At 52.9% G+C, this 17,053-nt stretch overlaps 2 protein-coding genes across 2 annotated transcripts in view; both read left to right on the forward strand.

Moving 5' to 3' along the window:
- The window catches only part of COL23A1 (collagen type XXIII alpha 1 chain), a 362,528-nt gene that overhangs the window by 290,870 nt on the left and 54,605 nt on the right, over positions 1-17,053 (forward strand). Inside the window, exon 3 of the mRNA XM_050794269.1 lies at positions 415-459. Within this exon, the coding sequence (XP_050650226.1) occupies positions 415-459 (45 nt within the window). The remainder of the gene's footprint in view (positions 1-414; positions 460-17,053) is intronic.
- Positions 1-17,053, forward strand: part of NHP2 (NHP2 ribonucleoprotein) — a 170,049-nt gene that overhangs the window by 2,931 nt on the left and 150,065 nt on the right. The gene's annotated exons all lie outside the window — the stretch shown is intronic.

Raw genomic sequence — 17,053 nt, forward strand, 5'->3', positions numbered from 1 at the left:
TGTTCAGAAGCATTTCTCGGGGCTTTCCTAAGATAACCTGCCCTTACTTTCCTCCTAAGTCTGAAGTTTCTCAGCTGCAAACGCGTCTGCCTCAGGAGCATCCCGTGGGAATCTTTGTGATTGAGGGAGGGCTTAGGAATGACCAAGTGAACCAATGATTAAATAACAGAATGGGTGCGTGGGGCATGAGGGATGCGGCCAGCTCGGGAGGGGGGTTGGCGGAACAGGTGAGGTAGTGGCAGAAGGAAGGGATTTCTCCCCACGCATCTCCCCTCCGCAGCCAGCAGACCCCCTCGGGCAGGCCACTCGCAGAAAGCTGTTGCGAGCAGACCAGTGGATGGGCGGGGCATGCCCCACGCAGCCAAGTCCCCTGGCTTCCCTTCTCAGTGAATGCATTCTTGTTTTCCTGTCTAGGGCCCCCTGGACGGCGCGGCAAGCCTGGGAGAAGAGGCGACCCTGGTGAGTCCTAGCTTTTCTCAGCACCTGAGTGGAGGCTTGGAAGCCACCATGGCCCCAGGCTCTGGCTGCACGGCCTGCCCACCTGCTTCCCCACCCTGATTCATGCCTTGGCCCTGGGCAGGTGCTCCTCCCCCTTCCAAGTCCAGCCGCTGTTTCCTGAGGCCACAGCACCCACTACTGCCTTTCCCGGGCTTCTTGGCATTCACAGTTCCAGGACTGTCCCCTCTCCCCCAGCCATCCCCTGAATCTCATTGTTGGCCTTGAGCACTTCGGCCCCTAGTCTCACACTCCAGAGCAGCCCCCCTCTCTGAGGCAGAAGGTGATGACTCCGCCAGCCACGACCTCCCCCATGGGTCCTTCAGCACAACCCGGTTCTTCTGTGGGTTTCATCCCTCCCCAGATGTGGCCTGTCCTTCCTTGGTGGAGCCGCCAGGCGGAGACTCCCCCCCCTCCCTTCCCTGCAGTCTGCAGAGGCACCTGTGTTCGCCACCCTTCCTTCCTGCTGCCTCTGCTTCACCCAGAACACCCCCTGCCTGTCCCCATCACCCAGAACACCCTGCCCGTCCCCATCACCCAGAACACCCCTGCCCGTCCCCATCACCCAGAACACCCCCTGCCTGTCCCCATCACCCAGAACCCCCCTGCCTGTCCCCATCACCCAGAACCCCCCTGCCTGTCCCCATCACCCAGAACCCCCCCTGCCCGTCCCCATCACCCAGAACTCCCCCCGCCCATCCCCATCACCCAGAACACCCCCTGCCCGTCCCCATCACCCAGAACCCCCCTGCCCGTCCCCATCACCCAGAACTCCCCCGCCCCGTCCCCATCACCCAGAACCCCCCCTGCTCATCCCCATCACCCAGAACCCCCCGCCCATCCCCATCACCCAGAACTCCCCCGGCCCAGTCCTCATCACCCAGAACTCCCCCCTGCTCATCCCCATCACCCAGACCCCCCCCCCGCCCGTCCCCATCACCCAGAACCCCCCCCGCCCGTCCCCATCACCCAGAACTCCCCCCGCCCCGTCCCCATCACCCAGAACTCCCCCCGCCCCGTCCCCATCACCCAGAACCCCCCCCGCCCAGTCCTCATCACCCAAAACCCCCCCTGCTCGTCCCCATCACCCAGAACCCCCCTGCCCATCCCCATCACCCAGAACTCCCCCGCCCGTCCCCATCACCCAGAACCCCCCCGCCCATCCCCATCACCCAGAACCCCCCCGCCCGTTCCCATCACCCAGAACCCCCCCCGCCCAGTCCTCATCACCCAGAACCCCCCCCCCCACCCAGTCCTCATCACCCAGAACCCCCCCCACCCAGTCCTCATCACCCAGAACCCCCCCGTCCCCATCACCCAGAACCCCCCCGCCCCGTCCCCATCACCCAGAACCCCCCCTGCCCGTCCCCATCACCCAGAACCCCCCTGCCCCGTCCCCATCACCCAGAAATCCCCCCCCGCCCCGTCCCCATCACCCAGAACCCCCCCGGCCCATCCCCATCACCCAGAACCCCCCCGCCCATCCCCATCACCCAGAACCCCCCCCCCGCCCGTCCCCATCACCCAGAACCCCCCCCCGCCCGTCACCATCACCCAGAACCCCCCCGCCCGTCCCCATCACCCAGAACCCCCCCCGACCCGTCCCCATCACCCAGAACCCCCCCTGCTCGTCCCCATCACCCAGACCCCCCCTGCCCGTCCCCATCACCCAGAACCCCCCCTGCCCGTCCCCATCACCCAGAACCCCCCCCGACCCGTCCCCATCACCCAGAACCCCCCCTGCCCGTCCCCATCACCCAGAACCCCCCCCGCCCCGTCCCCATCACCCAGAACCCCCCCCACCCGTCCCCATCACCCAGAACCCCCCCCGCCCCGTCCCCATCATCCAGAAACCCCCCCGCCCCGTCCCCATCACCCAGAAACCCCCCCCGCCCCGTCCCCATCACCCAGAACCTCCCCGCCCCGTCCCCATCACCCAGAACCCCCCCCCGCCCCGTCCCCATCACCCAGAAACCCCCCCCCGCCCCGTCCCCATCACCCAGAACCCCCCCCGCCCCGTCCCCATCACCCAGAACCCCCCCGCCCCGTCCCCATCACCCAGAACCCCCCCGCCCCGTCCCCATCACCCAGAACCCCCCCCACCCGTCCCCATCACCCAGAACCCCCCCGCCCCGTCCCCATCACCCAGAACCCCCCCCGCCCCGTCCCCATCACCCAGAACCCCCCTGCCCAGTCCCCAGCAGTTTGCCCCCTTCACCCAGGGACTCGTCCCTAAGCCCCTCTGACATCATCTTCACTACAGTCATGCTCAGCTCTGATGGCCACCTCTGATGGCCACTCCGGAGGCTTTGCTGTCTTTCTCTTTCTTGACCCCCACCCTTGGCCACTCCCCCATGCCGGGCAGTCCCGGGTGTCTCGGCTACGCTTCCCACCTCATCTGTGACCTTGGCTCCTTTGCCATTCTCACAGGACCCACCTGCCCTGTGAATGAATCTTCCCTGGCCCTCTCCTCTCCTCTCTCCCACAGTCTCCCACTCCTGTGATGCTGACCATGTCCTCTCCCTGCCTCCAGCCACATCCTCCCCACTGGGTCCCCGAGGTTGGACATTGCCCTGCTAAAGCCAGCATCTCCCCCAGCTTTCTTCCCTGGGCTTCCCCATCGCAGGGAGGTGGCATCTAGCCACATGCTTCCCTGTGTAGACACCTGGCTCCATCCTCGATCCCTTCCCTGCCCACGCCAAGTCCTCGTGAGCCTTCTCCGCCATGGCTTGGATCCGTGTCCTCTTCTCTGTTCTCACCGCCGTGGCCTCCTGCAGCTCTCATCGCCCCCAACGCCATGCCCCCACCTCCAGCCTCACCGTGGATGTCCAGGGCCCTCCAGCTTCTGAGCCTTCACTCTTACGTCTTCCTGCACCCAGAACATCTCCTCTACCTGGACTCCCACCCCAAGATCATTACCCTTTGTCCTTTAAGCCCAGCTCAAGCATCTCCTCCAAAAACACCTCTAACCGTTTTGTCCAAGAGGTGTCGCCCAGCACTTAGCAGAGGCAGCCCCCAGGCATGTAAATGCAGGGAACAGCGAATGAATGAATGCCCCGCCCCTAAGCAACGTCACAAGGTGGCCGTGGGGACGAAGCCAGGCCAGCTCACCACCAGGAGGACCCCAGGCTAACTGGACCCAAGAGGAGGCAGTGGCAGGTTTTCTCCAGGCCTCAGACTCTTCTCCCTGGAGCTGGGCACAGGCTTTCTGCCTCCTCGTTCCACTGGGTTTGCAGGGTCGAGTTCCTTACACAGAGGCCCTCCAGATACACTCCTTAGCACTCACTGGCAGGAAGCACCCTTCGTGTCTCTTTCTGCCTTGACTTCTGGAAGCTGAAGCCTGTTTTGTGTTCAGTAGCTAGAGCTTCCTTTAGCTTCTGTGTGTAATCACCCCAGACCCTGCCAAATACACACTTTATTACTCCGTTCTTATTTTCACCCTTGTAAAAGGTTTTATTGCCTTTTATTATAAGTTCCTGACATGATTTTTGGAAGGAGATGAGGAACACAGAGTCACTTTTTTAGGGCAAAGTATGATATCATTCAGCTTGCTTCAAACTCCGTTTAACTTATGACTCGACTTTAAAACAACCTCAAAGTCAAGGAAAGACAGACCCAGTGGGTCCCTGGCCCTGTGCTGGGCTCTTTCAAGTCCTTTATCTCGTGCGATCCTCAGAGCACTGCAGGATAAGAATATGTTATTATACCCACTTGCTGATGAGGAAACTGAGGCTCCAAGGGGTACAGTACCTTGCCAGAGGCCAGCTGCTGGCCAAGGGGTGGGCGGGATCCCACCCCCTCGTTGTTTTTCCTGTGCGGTGTCCCGATCATCTGCCTATCCAAAAACAGTGAGCTGCACAGAACAGATGTGCCTCTCTGATTGGCTTGGCTGGGCCTTGAGTTTCTTTCTAGATAGTTACACACATACGCACATCCCGGCTTTTTCCCTTCCCTTGTATAAAGAGGCCTTTTTCCTGTGTCCCTTGGGAGAAAGGCTTTTTTTTTTTTTTTTTTTTTTTTTTTTTTTGGAGACAGAGTCACTTGGTCACTCAGGCTGGAGTGCAGTGGCACAATCTCAGCTCACAGCAGCCTCTGCTTCCCAGATCCAAGTGATTCTCGTGCCTCAGCCACCTGAGTAGCTGGATTATAGGCATGCGTCACCATGCCCGGCTAATTTTTGTATTTTTAGTAGAGATGGCGGGATTTCACCATGTTGGCCAGGCGGGTCTCGAACTCCTGGCCTCAGGTGATCCACCCGCCTTGGCCTTCCAAAGTGTCGGGATTGTAGGCATGAGCCACCGCACCAGCAGAGAAAGGCTGTTTTTGCCAGGTAGGGCAGTGCCTGGCTGGGATGCCTTCCTGAGGCTGCTGCAGACCTGCAGATAGGGTGATTCTGCCTTCAGGGCAGGGGCCTCCCTAGCTCCGAGTAGGAGCTCCACAGTCCTGCAGTGTTTCTATGTCTCTATCTGAAATGGAATGGATTTCTCACCTTCCCCTGGCTGGCTTCTTAGCTGGAGAATCCCAGAACTGCGCCTGCACTCTGGGGTCCCCTTTCTTTCTAAGGGCCTTGGGCAGGATCCTCTCTCCTCCCAGACCCTCCTATCCTCAAGAGTGTCCGTCACTCTCCCCTGCTCCCACAGCACTAGATACCTCCCTCCATCTCAGCGCTTCCCACACCTGGGGCGGTGGCCTGGTCTGCGGAGTTGTCCTGCTTCTCCACCAAAGCATGGGCTCCTCAGGGCAGGGCCTGGGCTAGGCCCCCACTCAGGAGATGGTCCATAAATGCTTATTGATGGGAAGGAGGAGAGAAGGGAGAAAGAGGGCCTTGCGGACAAAAGAGGAACACAGTTCGGAGACTGCTTGGCCAGTGCCTACACAAACCTACAGAGACAAACGGAGGCACTGCCAGCTCTCCACAGCTGCTAGCCTTGCATCGGCGCTTTCCATGCTAGGGTCTTTTACTTGCCCTGTCCCCAAGAAACTCTTTCTAAAAAGCCAGTGGAAGAAGCACTTCTGGAATGGTGGAGCGAGGAACTCTGAAGATCTCCTCCATAAAGGAGCAAAAACAATGGAGAAGACTGACCTTTTCAGAACTCTGGAAACGAACAAAAGTTTTGCAGCAGCCCAAGAAATGTTTATTCAGGAAATATCTGAATCTTGCTATTAATAAGAACAGTGAGATTTGTAGCATTTTAATGTTCTCTCTCAAGCTCCATGGCAGCCTTCAAAAACAGCTTTAAAAACCGTGCATGGTGCACCCCTGTAATCCCAGCACTTTGGGAGGCCAAGGCAGGTGGATTGCTTGAGGCCAGGAGTTTGAGACCAGCCTGGCCAACATGATGAAACCCCATCCCTACTAAAAATACAAAAATTAGCCAGGCATGGTGGTACATACCTGTAGTCCCAGCTACTCAGAGGCTGAGGCACAAGAATCGCTTGAACCCAGGAGGCAGAGGTTGCAGTGAGCTGAGGTTGTGCCACTCTACTCCAGCCTGGGCAACAGAGCTAGACTCTGTCTCAAAAAACAAACAAGCAAAAAAAAAAAAAAACACACACGCACAACCCAGCAATGTCACAACCACGTACTTGTTTGTGAAAACTAGCAACCGCTGGAGGAAGCAGAACAGGTTGGAAGCTTGCAAATGCCCATCCCCAGAGAGCTGTCACTATTTGACTTGTCAGGCAGCTCCGTGGAAAAGTACCAAGCTCAAGGCTTGTCTCTAGGTGGCCTATGCACAGCGCGCTCAGAAGGAAGAGCCCTGTCCCCAGGGTGCTTAACAAAAATAATCAGCAGCAGTTGTTGACCATTGAAGCTGCTCGAGGTGATAACACCAGTGGATGACTTGAAAACTTAAAATAGGCCAGGCGCAGTGGCTCATGCCTGTAATCCCAGCACTTTGGGAGGCCGAGACGGGCGGATCACGAGGTCAGGAGATCGAGACCATCCTGGCTAACACGGTGAAACCCCATCTCTACTAAAAATACAAAAAATTAGCCGGGCGTGGTGGCGGCACCTGTAGTCCCAGCTACTCGGGAGGCTGAGGCAGGAGGATTGCTTGAGCCCAGGAGGTGGAGCTTGCAGTGAGCCAAGATCATGCCACTGCACTCCAGCCTGGGCGACAGAGCGAGACTCCGTCTCAAAAAAAAAAGAAAAGAAAAGAAAACTTAAAATAAAAATATAGGGAATGAGATGTTCAGAGGAGCTTTGAAAAGCTCCAGCTTATTCTTGGGTATGTGGAAGGCACATGCATGTGCAGGGCTCTGTACATGTCCATTAAAAACCTGTCTTAGAGCCCCACTCTCACAAAGTACCATAACTGAAATGAAAATTCAGTAGAGGGCTTCAACAGTAGATTTGGGCCAACAGAAGAAGGAATCAGAACTTGCACATAGGTCAGTTGATATCATCCAGCCTAAGGAACAGAAGGAAAAAAGAATGAAGGAAAATGAGCAGAGCCTCAAAGACACTATCAAGTGTCCCAACATACACATAATGGTAGTCCCAGAAGGAGAGAAGAGAGAGAAAGAAACAAAGGAATATTTGAAAAAAATGGCCAAATCTTCTTAATTTTAAAGAAAACCATGAATCTACGCATCTAAGCTCAACAAACTCCAAGGATGATAAACTCAAAGAGATACATACCTAAGCGCATCATAGTTGCACTGCTAAAAGCCAAAAAAAAAAAAAAAAAAAGAGTGAATCTTGGCCAGGCATGGTGGCTCACACCTGTAATCCCAGCACTTTGGGAGGCCAAGACAGGAGGATCACATGAGGTCAGGAGTTCAAGACCAGCCTGGCCAACGTGGTGAAATCCCGTCTCTACTAAAAAAAAAGAAAAAAATATATAAAAGTTAGCCAGGCATGGTGGCACGTGCCTGTAGTCCCAGCTACTCAGGAGGCTGAGGCACGAGAATCTCTTGAACTTGGGAGGCGGAGGTCACAGTTACCCAAGATCATGCCACTGCACTCCAGCCTGGACAACACAGTGAGACTCTGTCTCAAAAAAAAAAAAAATATTGAAAGCATCATCAGAGAAATAGCATATCACTGTACAAAAAAAAAAAAAAGAAAGAAAAAAAGAAATAGCATATCACAGAAAAGGGATGCTCAATAATACTAATAGCTGGTGTCTCATCAGAAACCATGAAAGCCAAAAGGCGGCAGTAGGATGACATTTTCAATAAGTGACAAAAGGAAAAAAAACTATCAACAAAGAAATCTATACCTGGCAAAACTATCTTTGAAAATTGAGGCCAGGCGCAGTGGTTCACGCCTGTAATCCCAGCACTTTGGGAGGCCGAGGTGGGTGGATCACGAGGTCAGGAGTTCAAGACCAGCCTGGCCAAGATGGTGAAACCCCATCGCTACTAAAAAAGAAAAAATACAAAAAATTAGCCAGGCATGGTGGCACGCACGCGCCTGTAATCCCAGCTACTGTGGAGTCTGAGGCAGAGAATTGCTTAAACCTGGAGGGGCGGAGGTTGCAGTGAGCCGAGATCATGCCGCTGCATTCCAGCCTGGGCGACAGAGCAAGACTCTGTCTCAGAAAAGAAAAGAAAATTGAAGGAGAGTAGCCAGGTGCGGTGGCTCATGCCTGCAATCCCAGCACTTTGGGAGACCGAGGCGGGCGGATCACCTGAGGTCAGGAGTTCTAGACCAACCTGGTCAACATAGTGAAGCCCCCTCTCTACTAATAATACAAAAATTAGCTTGGTGTGGTAGTGCGTGCCTGTAATCTCAGCTACTCGAGAGGCTGAGGCAGGAGAATCGCTTGAACCCAGGAGGCAGAGGTTGCAGTAAACTGAGATCGTGCCACTGCACTCCAGCCTGGGCGACAAAGCCAGTCTTGGTCTCAAATAAAAATAAACTAGAAAAATAAGAGCAAACTTAACCCAAAGCAAGCAAAAGAAAGAAAATCATAAAATCAGGGTGAAAAGAAATGAAATGGAAAATACAAAAACAGTAGAGAAAATCAGCATAACCAGAAGTTGATTCTTTGAGAAGATCAACAAAACTGACAAACCTTTAACTAGACTGACTAAGAAAAACAGTGGAGTCTCAAATTACCAAGATCAGGGCTGAAAGAAGGTACATAACTAGCAACCTTAAAAAAATGAAAAGGATTAAAAGGAAACACTTCTAACGATTGTATGCCTACAAATTAGATAACATAGGCGAAATGGACACATTCCTGGAAAGACACAACTGCCAAAAGTGACTCAAGAAGAAGTCAAAAATCTGAATAGACCTGTAACAAAGAGAAAGATTCAATCAGTGATCAAAAAACGTTTACAAAGAAAAGCCCAGAATCAGATGGCTTCACTGATGAATTCTAACAAACACTTGAAGAATTAATAACAATCTTTCGCAAACCCTTTAAAAAATAGAAAGGGAGAGAACACTTCTCAACTCATTCTGAAGCAAGATTAACTCTGATACCAAAACTAGACAAAGACATCACAAAAAAAGAAACTATAGACCAATGTCTTTTATGAACACAGACATAAAAATCCTCAACAATACAAGCAAAGGAATCCAGCAAAAGGGTTATAAACCGAGTGGGATTTGACACAAAAATGCAATGTTGGTTTAACATCCAAAATCAATCAATGCAGTACATCATATTATTGAATAAGAGATAAAAACCACATGATCGTCTCAGTAACTGCAGATAAAGCATTTGATGAAATCCACAACTTGTCATTATTTTAAAAAACCGACTCAGGCTAGGCACAATGGCTCACTTTGTAATCCCAGCACTTTGGGAGGCCAAGGCGGGCAAATCACTTGAGGTCAAGAGTTCGAGACCAGCCTGGCCAACGTGGTGAAACCCCATCTGTACTAAAAATACAAAAATTAGCTGGGTGTGATGGTACATGCCTGTAGTCACAGCTACTCGGGAGGACAAAGCAGGAGAATCGCTTGAACCTGGGAGGCAAAGGTTGCGGTGAACTAAGATCGCGCCTTTGTACTCCAGCCTGGGTGACAGAGCGAGACTCCATCATTAAATAAATAAATAAATAAATAAATATCTACTCAACAAATCAAGAATTTAAAAACAAACTTCCTCAACTTGATAAAGGGCATCTATGAAAAACCCACAGCTAACTAATAGCATACTTAATGGTGAAAGACTGAACAATTTACCCCTGATATCAGGAACATGACAAGGATGTTTACTCCTCTGCTACTACTATTTAACTTTGTGTTGAAGGTTTTAGCAAGGACAATTAAGCAAAAAGGAGACATTAAAGACATTCATAAGGGAAAAGAAGTAAAATGATCTCTATTTGCAGATGACGTGATCTCATGCATAGAACATTCTAAAGAATCCACATCTGGCACATGTACCCCTGGACTTAAAAGTTAAAGAAAAAATAAATGTTCCCAACCTCGAGTGAAAAAAGATATTCTTTCATATTTTTTCTGAATGTTTACTTTTTACATTTGAATCCTTAATCTATATGGAATTGATTTTTTATATTCGGTTTGAGATACATGTATAATTTCATTTTTCCCCAGTTTAATTTTGGTGAAGTCCAATCTATCAGTTTTTTCTTTTGTACTTTGTGCTTTTGGTGTTATATCTAAGAATCAATTACCTAACTCAAGACCGTGAAGATTTATTCCTATGTTTTATTGTAAGAATTTTATAGTCAAATCAATAGGCTAACTTCCCATCTTAACAACTAGAAAATGAGGCCAGGCATGGTGGCTCACACCTGTAATCCTAGCACTTTGGAAGGCCAAGGCAGGTGAATCACTTGAGGTCAGGAGTTTGAGACTAGCCTGGCCCACTCTGCTCCTTTGGGGAAAAGTCCCTAAAGGTTGTTGTCTTTATTCTGGGAATGGGTTCAGGCTTTTGAGAGCTGGGAGCCAGGGTGCGGCATCTTACCTGAGCTGGCTGAATGGGAGAGGAAGAGAGGCTCAATCAGGACCAGGGAGAGCAGGTCACAGGCAGAGGGGAGGTTAGGAGTCCAGGGGCAACAGAGAGGAGCAGGTGTGGGACTGTGAGCAGGGACAGTGACCCTGGCAGCCTCAGGCCACTGAAGCCAGCCCTCACCTCCTGGTGTGTAGGCCTGGCCCCTGCCAGGCTGTGGGAAATACTCCTCTTGGTTTGCGTTTCAGGAAGGCTGGACACGCCCTTTGGGAAACACTGGAGACATGATTGTTCCCAGAGGGGCTGAGAGCTGAAGGTGGGCGTCGGGGGCTCCCAAGACCACCACGCACCTCTGCTTACCTGGTAACACAGCAAGCAGCTTGCCCACCTGCTCCTAACCCCAGGGGGTGAGTGGGCAAGTTTCCCAGTTTGAGGAATTCTCTTGGGCCACATCCATTCAGCCCAAGAGGCCCCAGAGTCATCAAACCCTCTACTTCATCAGGTGCATTCACCTATTTCCCAGGTCATCTGGCTCTTACTGAATGGCTGCCACATTCCTGACAGCAAAGTCAGTGGAACCATCCTATGCTTGGAACATGCGTTTGAAGGCCGTGCACGGAAGGGCTGGGCCTCGGGGCACCACCTGTGGTCACCTGGAAGCCCTGCAGCCAGCTCACTTTCTAAGCAGGAACCCCTGGCTGGCCTGGACCAGCCCCTCTGTCTCATCCATCGCTCTTGGATGCCCAGCTTGCTTCAGGCCGTACAGTCCATCTCCAGAGGCTGTGGCAGCCACAGCACAGACCTAGTACATGAGGTCAAGTGCAGAAGGCTCCGAAAATGCGATGGCGTCCAGGCGTTCTTGCCCTCATCCATTCAGCAGGTGCTGGCTAAGTGTTTGTGCCTGCCCAGCTCCCATCTGGGCAGCAAGGAGACAGCAGGAACTGGGCAGATGTGGTCCCTCTCAGGGAAGTGCCTTGCCGGAGACTGACAGAAACAGTCCCCGCCCCACAAGTAAATCATCACTACCGATTGCAACAAACGCATGGAAGGAAGTAACCAGGGAAAGATGACAGAAACCAGTGCGGGGAGGGTGGGAGGCATCTTTGTCTTTGACATCTCTGTTTTTTGTTTTTGAGATGGAGTCTCACTCTGTTGCCCAGACTGGAATGCAGTGGCCTGATCTTGGCTCACTGCAACATCTGCCTCCCAGGTTCAAGCGATTCTCCTGCCTCAGCCTCCTGAGTAGCTGGGATTACAGGTGCCCACCAACACACCCAGCTAATATTTGTAGTTTTAGTATAGATGGGTTTTCACCATGTTGGCCAGGCTGGTCTCAAACTCCTGACCTCAGGTGATCCACCCTCCTCGGCCTCCCAAAGTGCTGGGATTACAGACATGAGCCACTGCGCCCGACCTTGTCTTTGACATCTTTGGATGTCACCGTTGTAGAAGGTTTGTCCGAGGGAGTGGCAATGGAGCCATGTCATGCCGGCTGCAGGAACATAGCCGCTGTGAATGTCTAAGGCTGAAGGGAGCTGGCAGCTTGGGGAACTGAGAGGGAAGGGTGGAGCAGAGCACTGTGCCCAAGGGCACTGGAGACTGGCAAGGACTGGGCCATGCAGGAAGGCTGGGCCAGGAGTTTTCGTTCCATGTGCCGCGGGAAGCCCTGGAAAGGGGTTGGGCATTTTTTAAATGCCCCTCTGGCTGGTGGGGTTGGGTACCCAGGAGAAGGAGTCAGGTTAGGAGGCTGTGATGATGGTGCTGGCATGAAGCAATGGTAGCCTGGTGACATGGTGCCAGTAGGGCCCAAGAGAAGTGGTGGGCAGTGTGTTTTAAAGTCCTGTAGATGAGCTTGATGTGGCCTGTCCCACTAGCAAGGAGATCAGTCTCCGGAATGCCACCATTCCCACTCTGCCACCCCCTCTGGAGACCATGGATGGTGCCATGGGTTTAGGGTCCTGCGGGACTGACTCTGGCTGGACTACCGCCTCACCAGCCGGGTGACTCAGACACACCACACACTCTCCCGGGGACCTCAGGGGAAGCTCAGTACACGTTAGAGCTCTTTCTGCCAGAACAGTTTCTCTCTGTTCTGACCTGGGGAAGGTCAGAAGAGGACGTGACCCTGGGCATGGCAGCCTTTCTGGGCCTCAGTTTCCTCATCTGTAAAATGCACCTAGTGAGGTTGAAGCAGGGGTTACATGATGGTCTGGGGAACGCATTCATGGAGCCACCAGTGCATGATGAGTGCTCAGCGAGGGAGCGATGGTTACTCTTACAGCCCCTCGTTCGTCTCGTCTGGGCTGCACCTCACGCCAGTCCCCAGGGCTCTGCTCTCAGGACCTCAGGCTCTCGGAATAATAATCCCAGCCTGAGCTTCCCTGGAGGCAGCTTGGACATGAGTGTGAGGAAAGGCAGCGAAAGCTGGGAGGAGCAGACAAAGACACAGCTTTCTCCTGCCACTGTCAAGTTCAAGTGTGTTGACGCTTTTGACTCCGTGAGCCATACACGAATATCCAGTGGTGTGAAAGAGCCCAGGGTGAGGGGTCAGTCTCTCTGCCACTCCTGCCCTCTGGCCATTCAGCCCCCCTACTCAGAAGCAACCCTGATGACCACTTCCTTGCACCCACACCTAGAGATGTCCTGTTTATACAAACAAAGGTCTACAGATCATTTTTACTACATGCCATTCTATACCCTTTTAAAATGCAGCAATACACCCTGGAGATCGTTCCATCTCAGAACTTACAGAACATTACCTTTTTCACGGCTGCATAGTATTCCATTTGCAGCTGTACCATCCTCGATTTAATCAGTTCCATCTGTGCCATTTCTAATACTTTTACTATCTCGACACTTCTGTGATGAGGACTGTTTTTATACCCCTCTCCTTTTACATATGTGATGACATAGCTGCAGAATACATTTCTAGGAGGATAATTGCTGTGGCAATCGGCACATACAGTTTAAATCTTATTAAGTATTGCCAGATCACTCCCTAGAGAGAAGGCTCCAGTTTATCCTCTCACCAGTGTGTAAAAGGTGACTGTCCTCATTGCCCTTCACACAGTAGGTCATGAGACTTTTTTCATTTTTTTAATCTGATATGATCATAATTCTAACCTTCGCTTCTTTTATTATGAAGATTAGCACTTGTAGCTACAAAAGTTAATCCTCGTTCATAATCCAGATATTTCAAGGCTATTTGTATTTTCTGTTCTGTGACTTCTTCATTCATATCTTTGGGTATATGGTTTCTACTGAGTTGCTGGTGTTTTGAGAGATGTCTTGTAGGAATGTTTTTATGTCAAGGTATCTAGCCTTTGTGACCTGAGTTAGATATATGTCTCCTAGGTTGGCTTTGTTTTTGAGCCAGAGTCTCACGCTGTCACTGAGGCCAGGGTGCAGTGATGTGATCTCAGCTCACTGCAACCTCTGCCTCCCAGGTTCAAGCAATTGCCCTGCCTCAGCCTCCCGAGTAACTGGGATCACAAGCACACGCCAGCACAGCCGGCTAATTGGTTTTTTGTTTTTTTGTTTGGTTTGGTTTGGGTTTTTTTGTATTTTTAATAAAGACAGGGTTTCACCATGTTGTCCAGCCTGATCTTGAACTCCTGACCTCAAGTGATCTGCCTGCCTCGGCCTCCCAAAGTGCTGGGATTATAGGCGCGAGTCACCACGCCTGGCCTAGCTTGGCCTTCGACTTTGCTTCCAAGTTCCGCCTTGTGGACATTTTTTGGGTTTATATGGTTGGATCAGGCCTGTCTTTTGTGGCTTCTGGATTACGAACCATAGGTGGAAAAGCCTGCCCTCTCCAACGCTAGAAAGGAATATTCCCACGTTTTCTTCTAGGATTTTTATAGTTTTCTTAACCTGTAAAATCGTTGATCCTTTTGGAATTCATCCTGGTCGATGCTGAGGCAGGGATCCAATTTCATTTTCTCGTGGCAGATAGTGGTTATAACACATCTCCCCCTGCTGTTCCCAGAGGTCCAGGTGTGGAGGCCCTGGGGAGGGAGCTAGGCAGCGAGCGATTTGGGGAGGCAGATCACCACGTGGAAGGCACCACGGGGTTCGGGCCTTTGTCTTAGGAACAAGACGGTGAGGAGGGAAGTGTCAGGATCAGATCTGCGTTTTGAGAAATGTGACCCTGGCCCCAGAATGGGAGACGGGGGCGGTGATGGGGCGTCATTCTTGAAGCCATCTCTGGTCCCAGGTGCACCCATCTCATTGCTAGTCGGTGCCAGCCCCCGGGTCACCAGCCCTCTCTCCCACAGTGCTTCTGGGTGAATTCTTATGAATCTTGATAGCCACATAGAAGCCCCTTATACAGCCTGGCGTCTGGACTCCGTGGCCTCCTCTCCCCTCATAGGCTTGGCCTCCTCTGACCACAACCTCTCCCTCCCGAGGTCTCTCCCGATATACGTGCAGCATCCACAAATTCTCAGTTCACAAATTCCAGCCCACTCCCTCTCCCTGACCCCTACAACCCTTCCGTCTCCAGCCTTCGGATCCATGGATCCCAGCCCCTGGCCCCTCACCCCTCCAGCTGGAATCCTGCCAGCTGCCCCATGCCAGACCTCCCTGCTCCTCCCTCTGTCCCACTCAGCAAAAGCCCCACCCCGGACTGAACCCAGCCCCCTCCACATGCTCCACTCCAGTGTGTACCGATTACCCAGCTGGAGAGGAACGCCCCCGCCCCCCGTGGCTCTTTCTTCCGCCTGGCTGAGGCCACATTGTCCAACCCATTCAACCTCTCCTGCTCAGTCCCCCAACGCCTCCTGCACCGTCATCACCTGAGGCTGACGGCCTTGCTTCCTGCTTCACTGGGAGAGTTGGCACGATGAGAAGAGAACTTGCCTGAACTCCCACCTCCATGGCACGTGCCTGGCAGCACCAGGCACTCTTCCTCCTGCCATCTCCACAGATGGACTGTCCAGGCCCCCATCTGTGCCAGCGCCAGGAGCCAGCCCTTCTCACCTCCTCAAGAACGTTGCTCCAGGAATCTCCCCTTCTCCCCCCACGCCGAATCCTCTCTCTCTGCTGGACCACTCACATCCTACAAACGTGTGGCCATGTCACTCATCCTAAAGAAATACCCATCGCCAGGCCCCAGCCCCACAAAGCTACTGTTCATTTCCTCCCCTTTGCTGCAGAGCTCCTCAAAAGCACCCACTGTCCGCATCCCTCACCCTCCTCTCTGAAACCCTCTCCCATCAGACCCCACTCCTGTCACTCCCTAGACATGCCTCTGCATTGCTGCTTCCAGTTCCTGGTCTTCTTACCTGGCCCATCTGCAGGGCGGTTCCTTTGCCCCGTGCACAGCGATCGCTCCCTCCTGGGACACTTTCTCTAATTCGCTTCCAGGACTTCCTGATCTCTCTATGTCCAGCCGTGCCACGTGTGCCAAGCTTCTGACCCCTTCAGCCGAGCCTGTCCCACCACTATCTCCCCACCTCTATTGATGGCAGCCCCATCTTTTCAGTTGCTCAAGCCAAAACTAGGGAAATCCTTTGGCTGTGCTGTCAGAATCAATCCAGAACCCAACCACGTCCAGCACTTCCACTGCCACCACCAGCTGTGGGCCACCGTCCTCTCTCCTCTGCACCATGTGGTAGCCTCTGCGTTCTACCCCTGCCACCCCGCACCGGGGGATCTTTAAAATGTGAGCCAGGTCACATCCTCTCTCTGCTCAAGGCCCTACCCAATTGCCCTACCTCATTGCCTCTCTGAAGCCGCCTCCCACTGTTTCTTGCTGTGAGGGAGAGAGCGGAGAAAGGGCAGAAATAGAAGGGGGTGTGCGACCAAGGGATGGCTTTGCCATCTGAGGAATTAGAGCGTGTTTCAGAGCTGTTGGGCAGGACTTGTGTGAGAGGGCAAGTGTGACTGAGATCCAGAGGGACTGTGGATGGCGCCAGGCTCTGGGCAATACAGAGGGGACAGTGGCCTAATTGAAGGTGGGTCAGTTCCTCTGAGTTAACCTGAAGGCATGGAGAGGAGGGCAGGTGCAGGAGCAGTTGTGGGTGCAGGTGCAGGAACAGATCGAGGGGGAGGGGCAGCTGAAAAGGCAGGTACAGGTATAGGCATAGTTGCAGATGCAGGTGCAGGCACAGGGGAGGTACAGATGCAGGCGCAGGCTGAGGTGCAGGTACAGGCACAGATGTGTACAACCGGTGTTGGAAAGACGATGGTGAACCTATCCGGCAGCTTTTGTTTGCTTTGGAAAATAGGAATCAAGGTCATTTTGAGGAGTCAGCTCAATGGGATGTCCAGGTTGCCAGCATCTTGCTCTGCTCTGCCTCTGATCTAGACTTGGGGAAACCACTGTCCCCCATGTCATCGTTCTTGGGTATGAGTACATCAGTGTTTCAAGCCAAAAATCCTTGTCATCTCTCTCCTTCCTCTATGTACCACTACCGTGTGAGCCCCACTCTCCTCTGACCAACATCTCCTGAGTCTCCGTTCCCCCCTTCACCCACCAGCACCTGCACAGGGACACCTCGGCGCATCTCCAGGTGCACTCTTGTCCCTCCCCATCACTCCTCCATGCAGAACCCTTCACTGACTCCCCTTCACCCTTAGAACCAAGCCCCTCAGACCATGCCATGGAAACAAACCCCCAGGCTTGGCCGGCCCTGCCTTCTCTGGCCCTCCCTCGCTGCAGCAGCCTTCACTTC

This window comes from Macaca thibetana, chromosome 6, assembly GCF_024542745.1.
Source record: "Macaca thibetana thibetana isolate TM-01 chromosome 6, ASM2454274v1, whole genome shotgun sequence".
NCBI lineage: Eukaryota > Metazoa > Chordata > Mammalia > Primates > Cercopithecidae > Macaca > Macaca thibetana.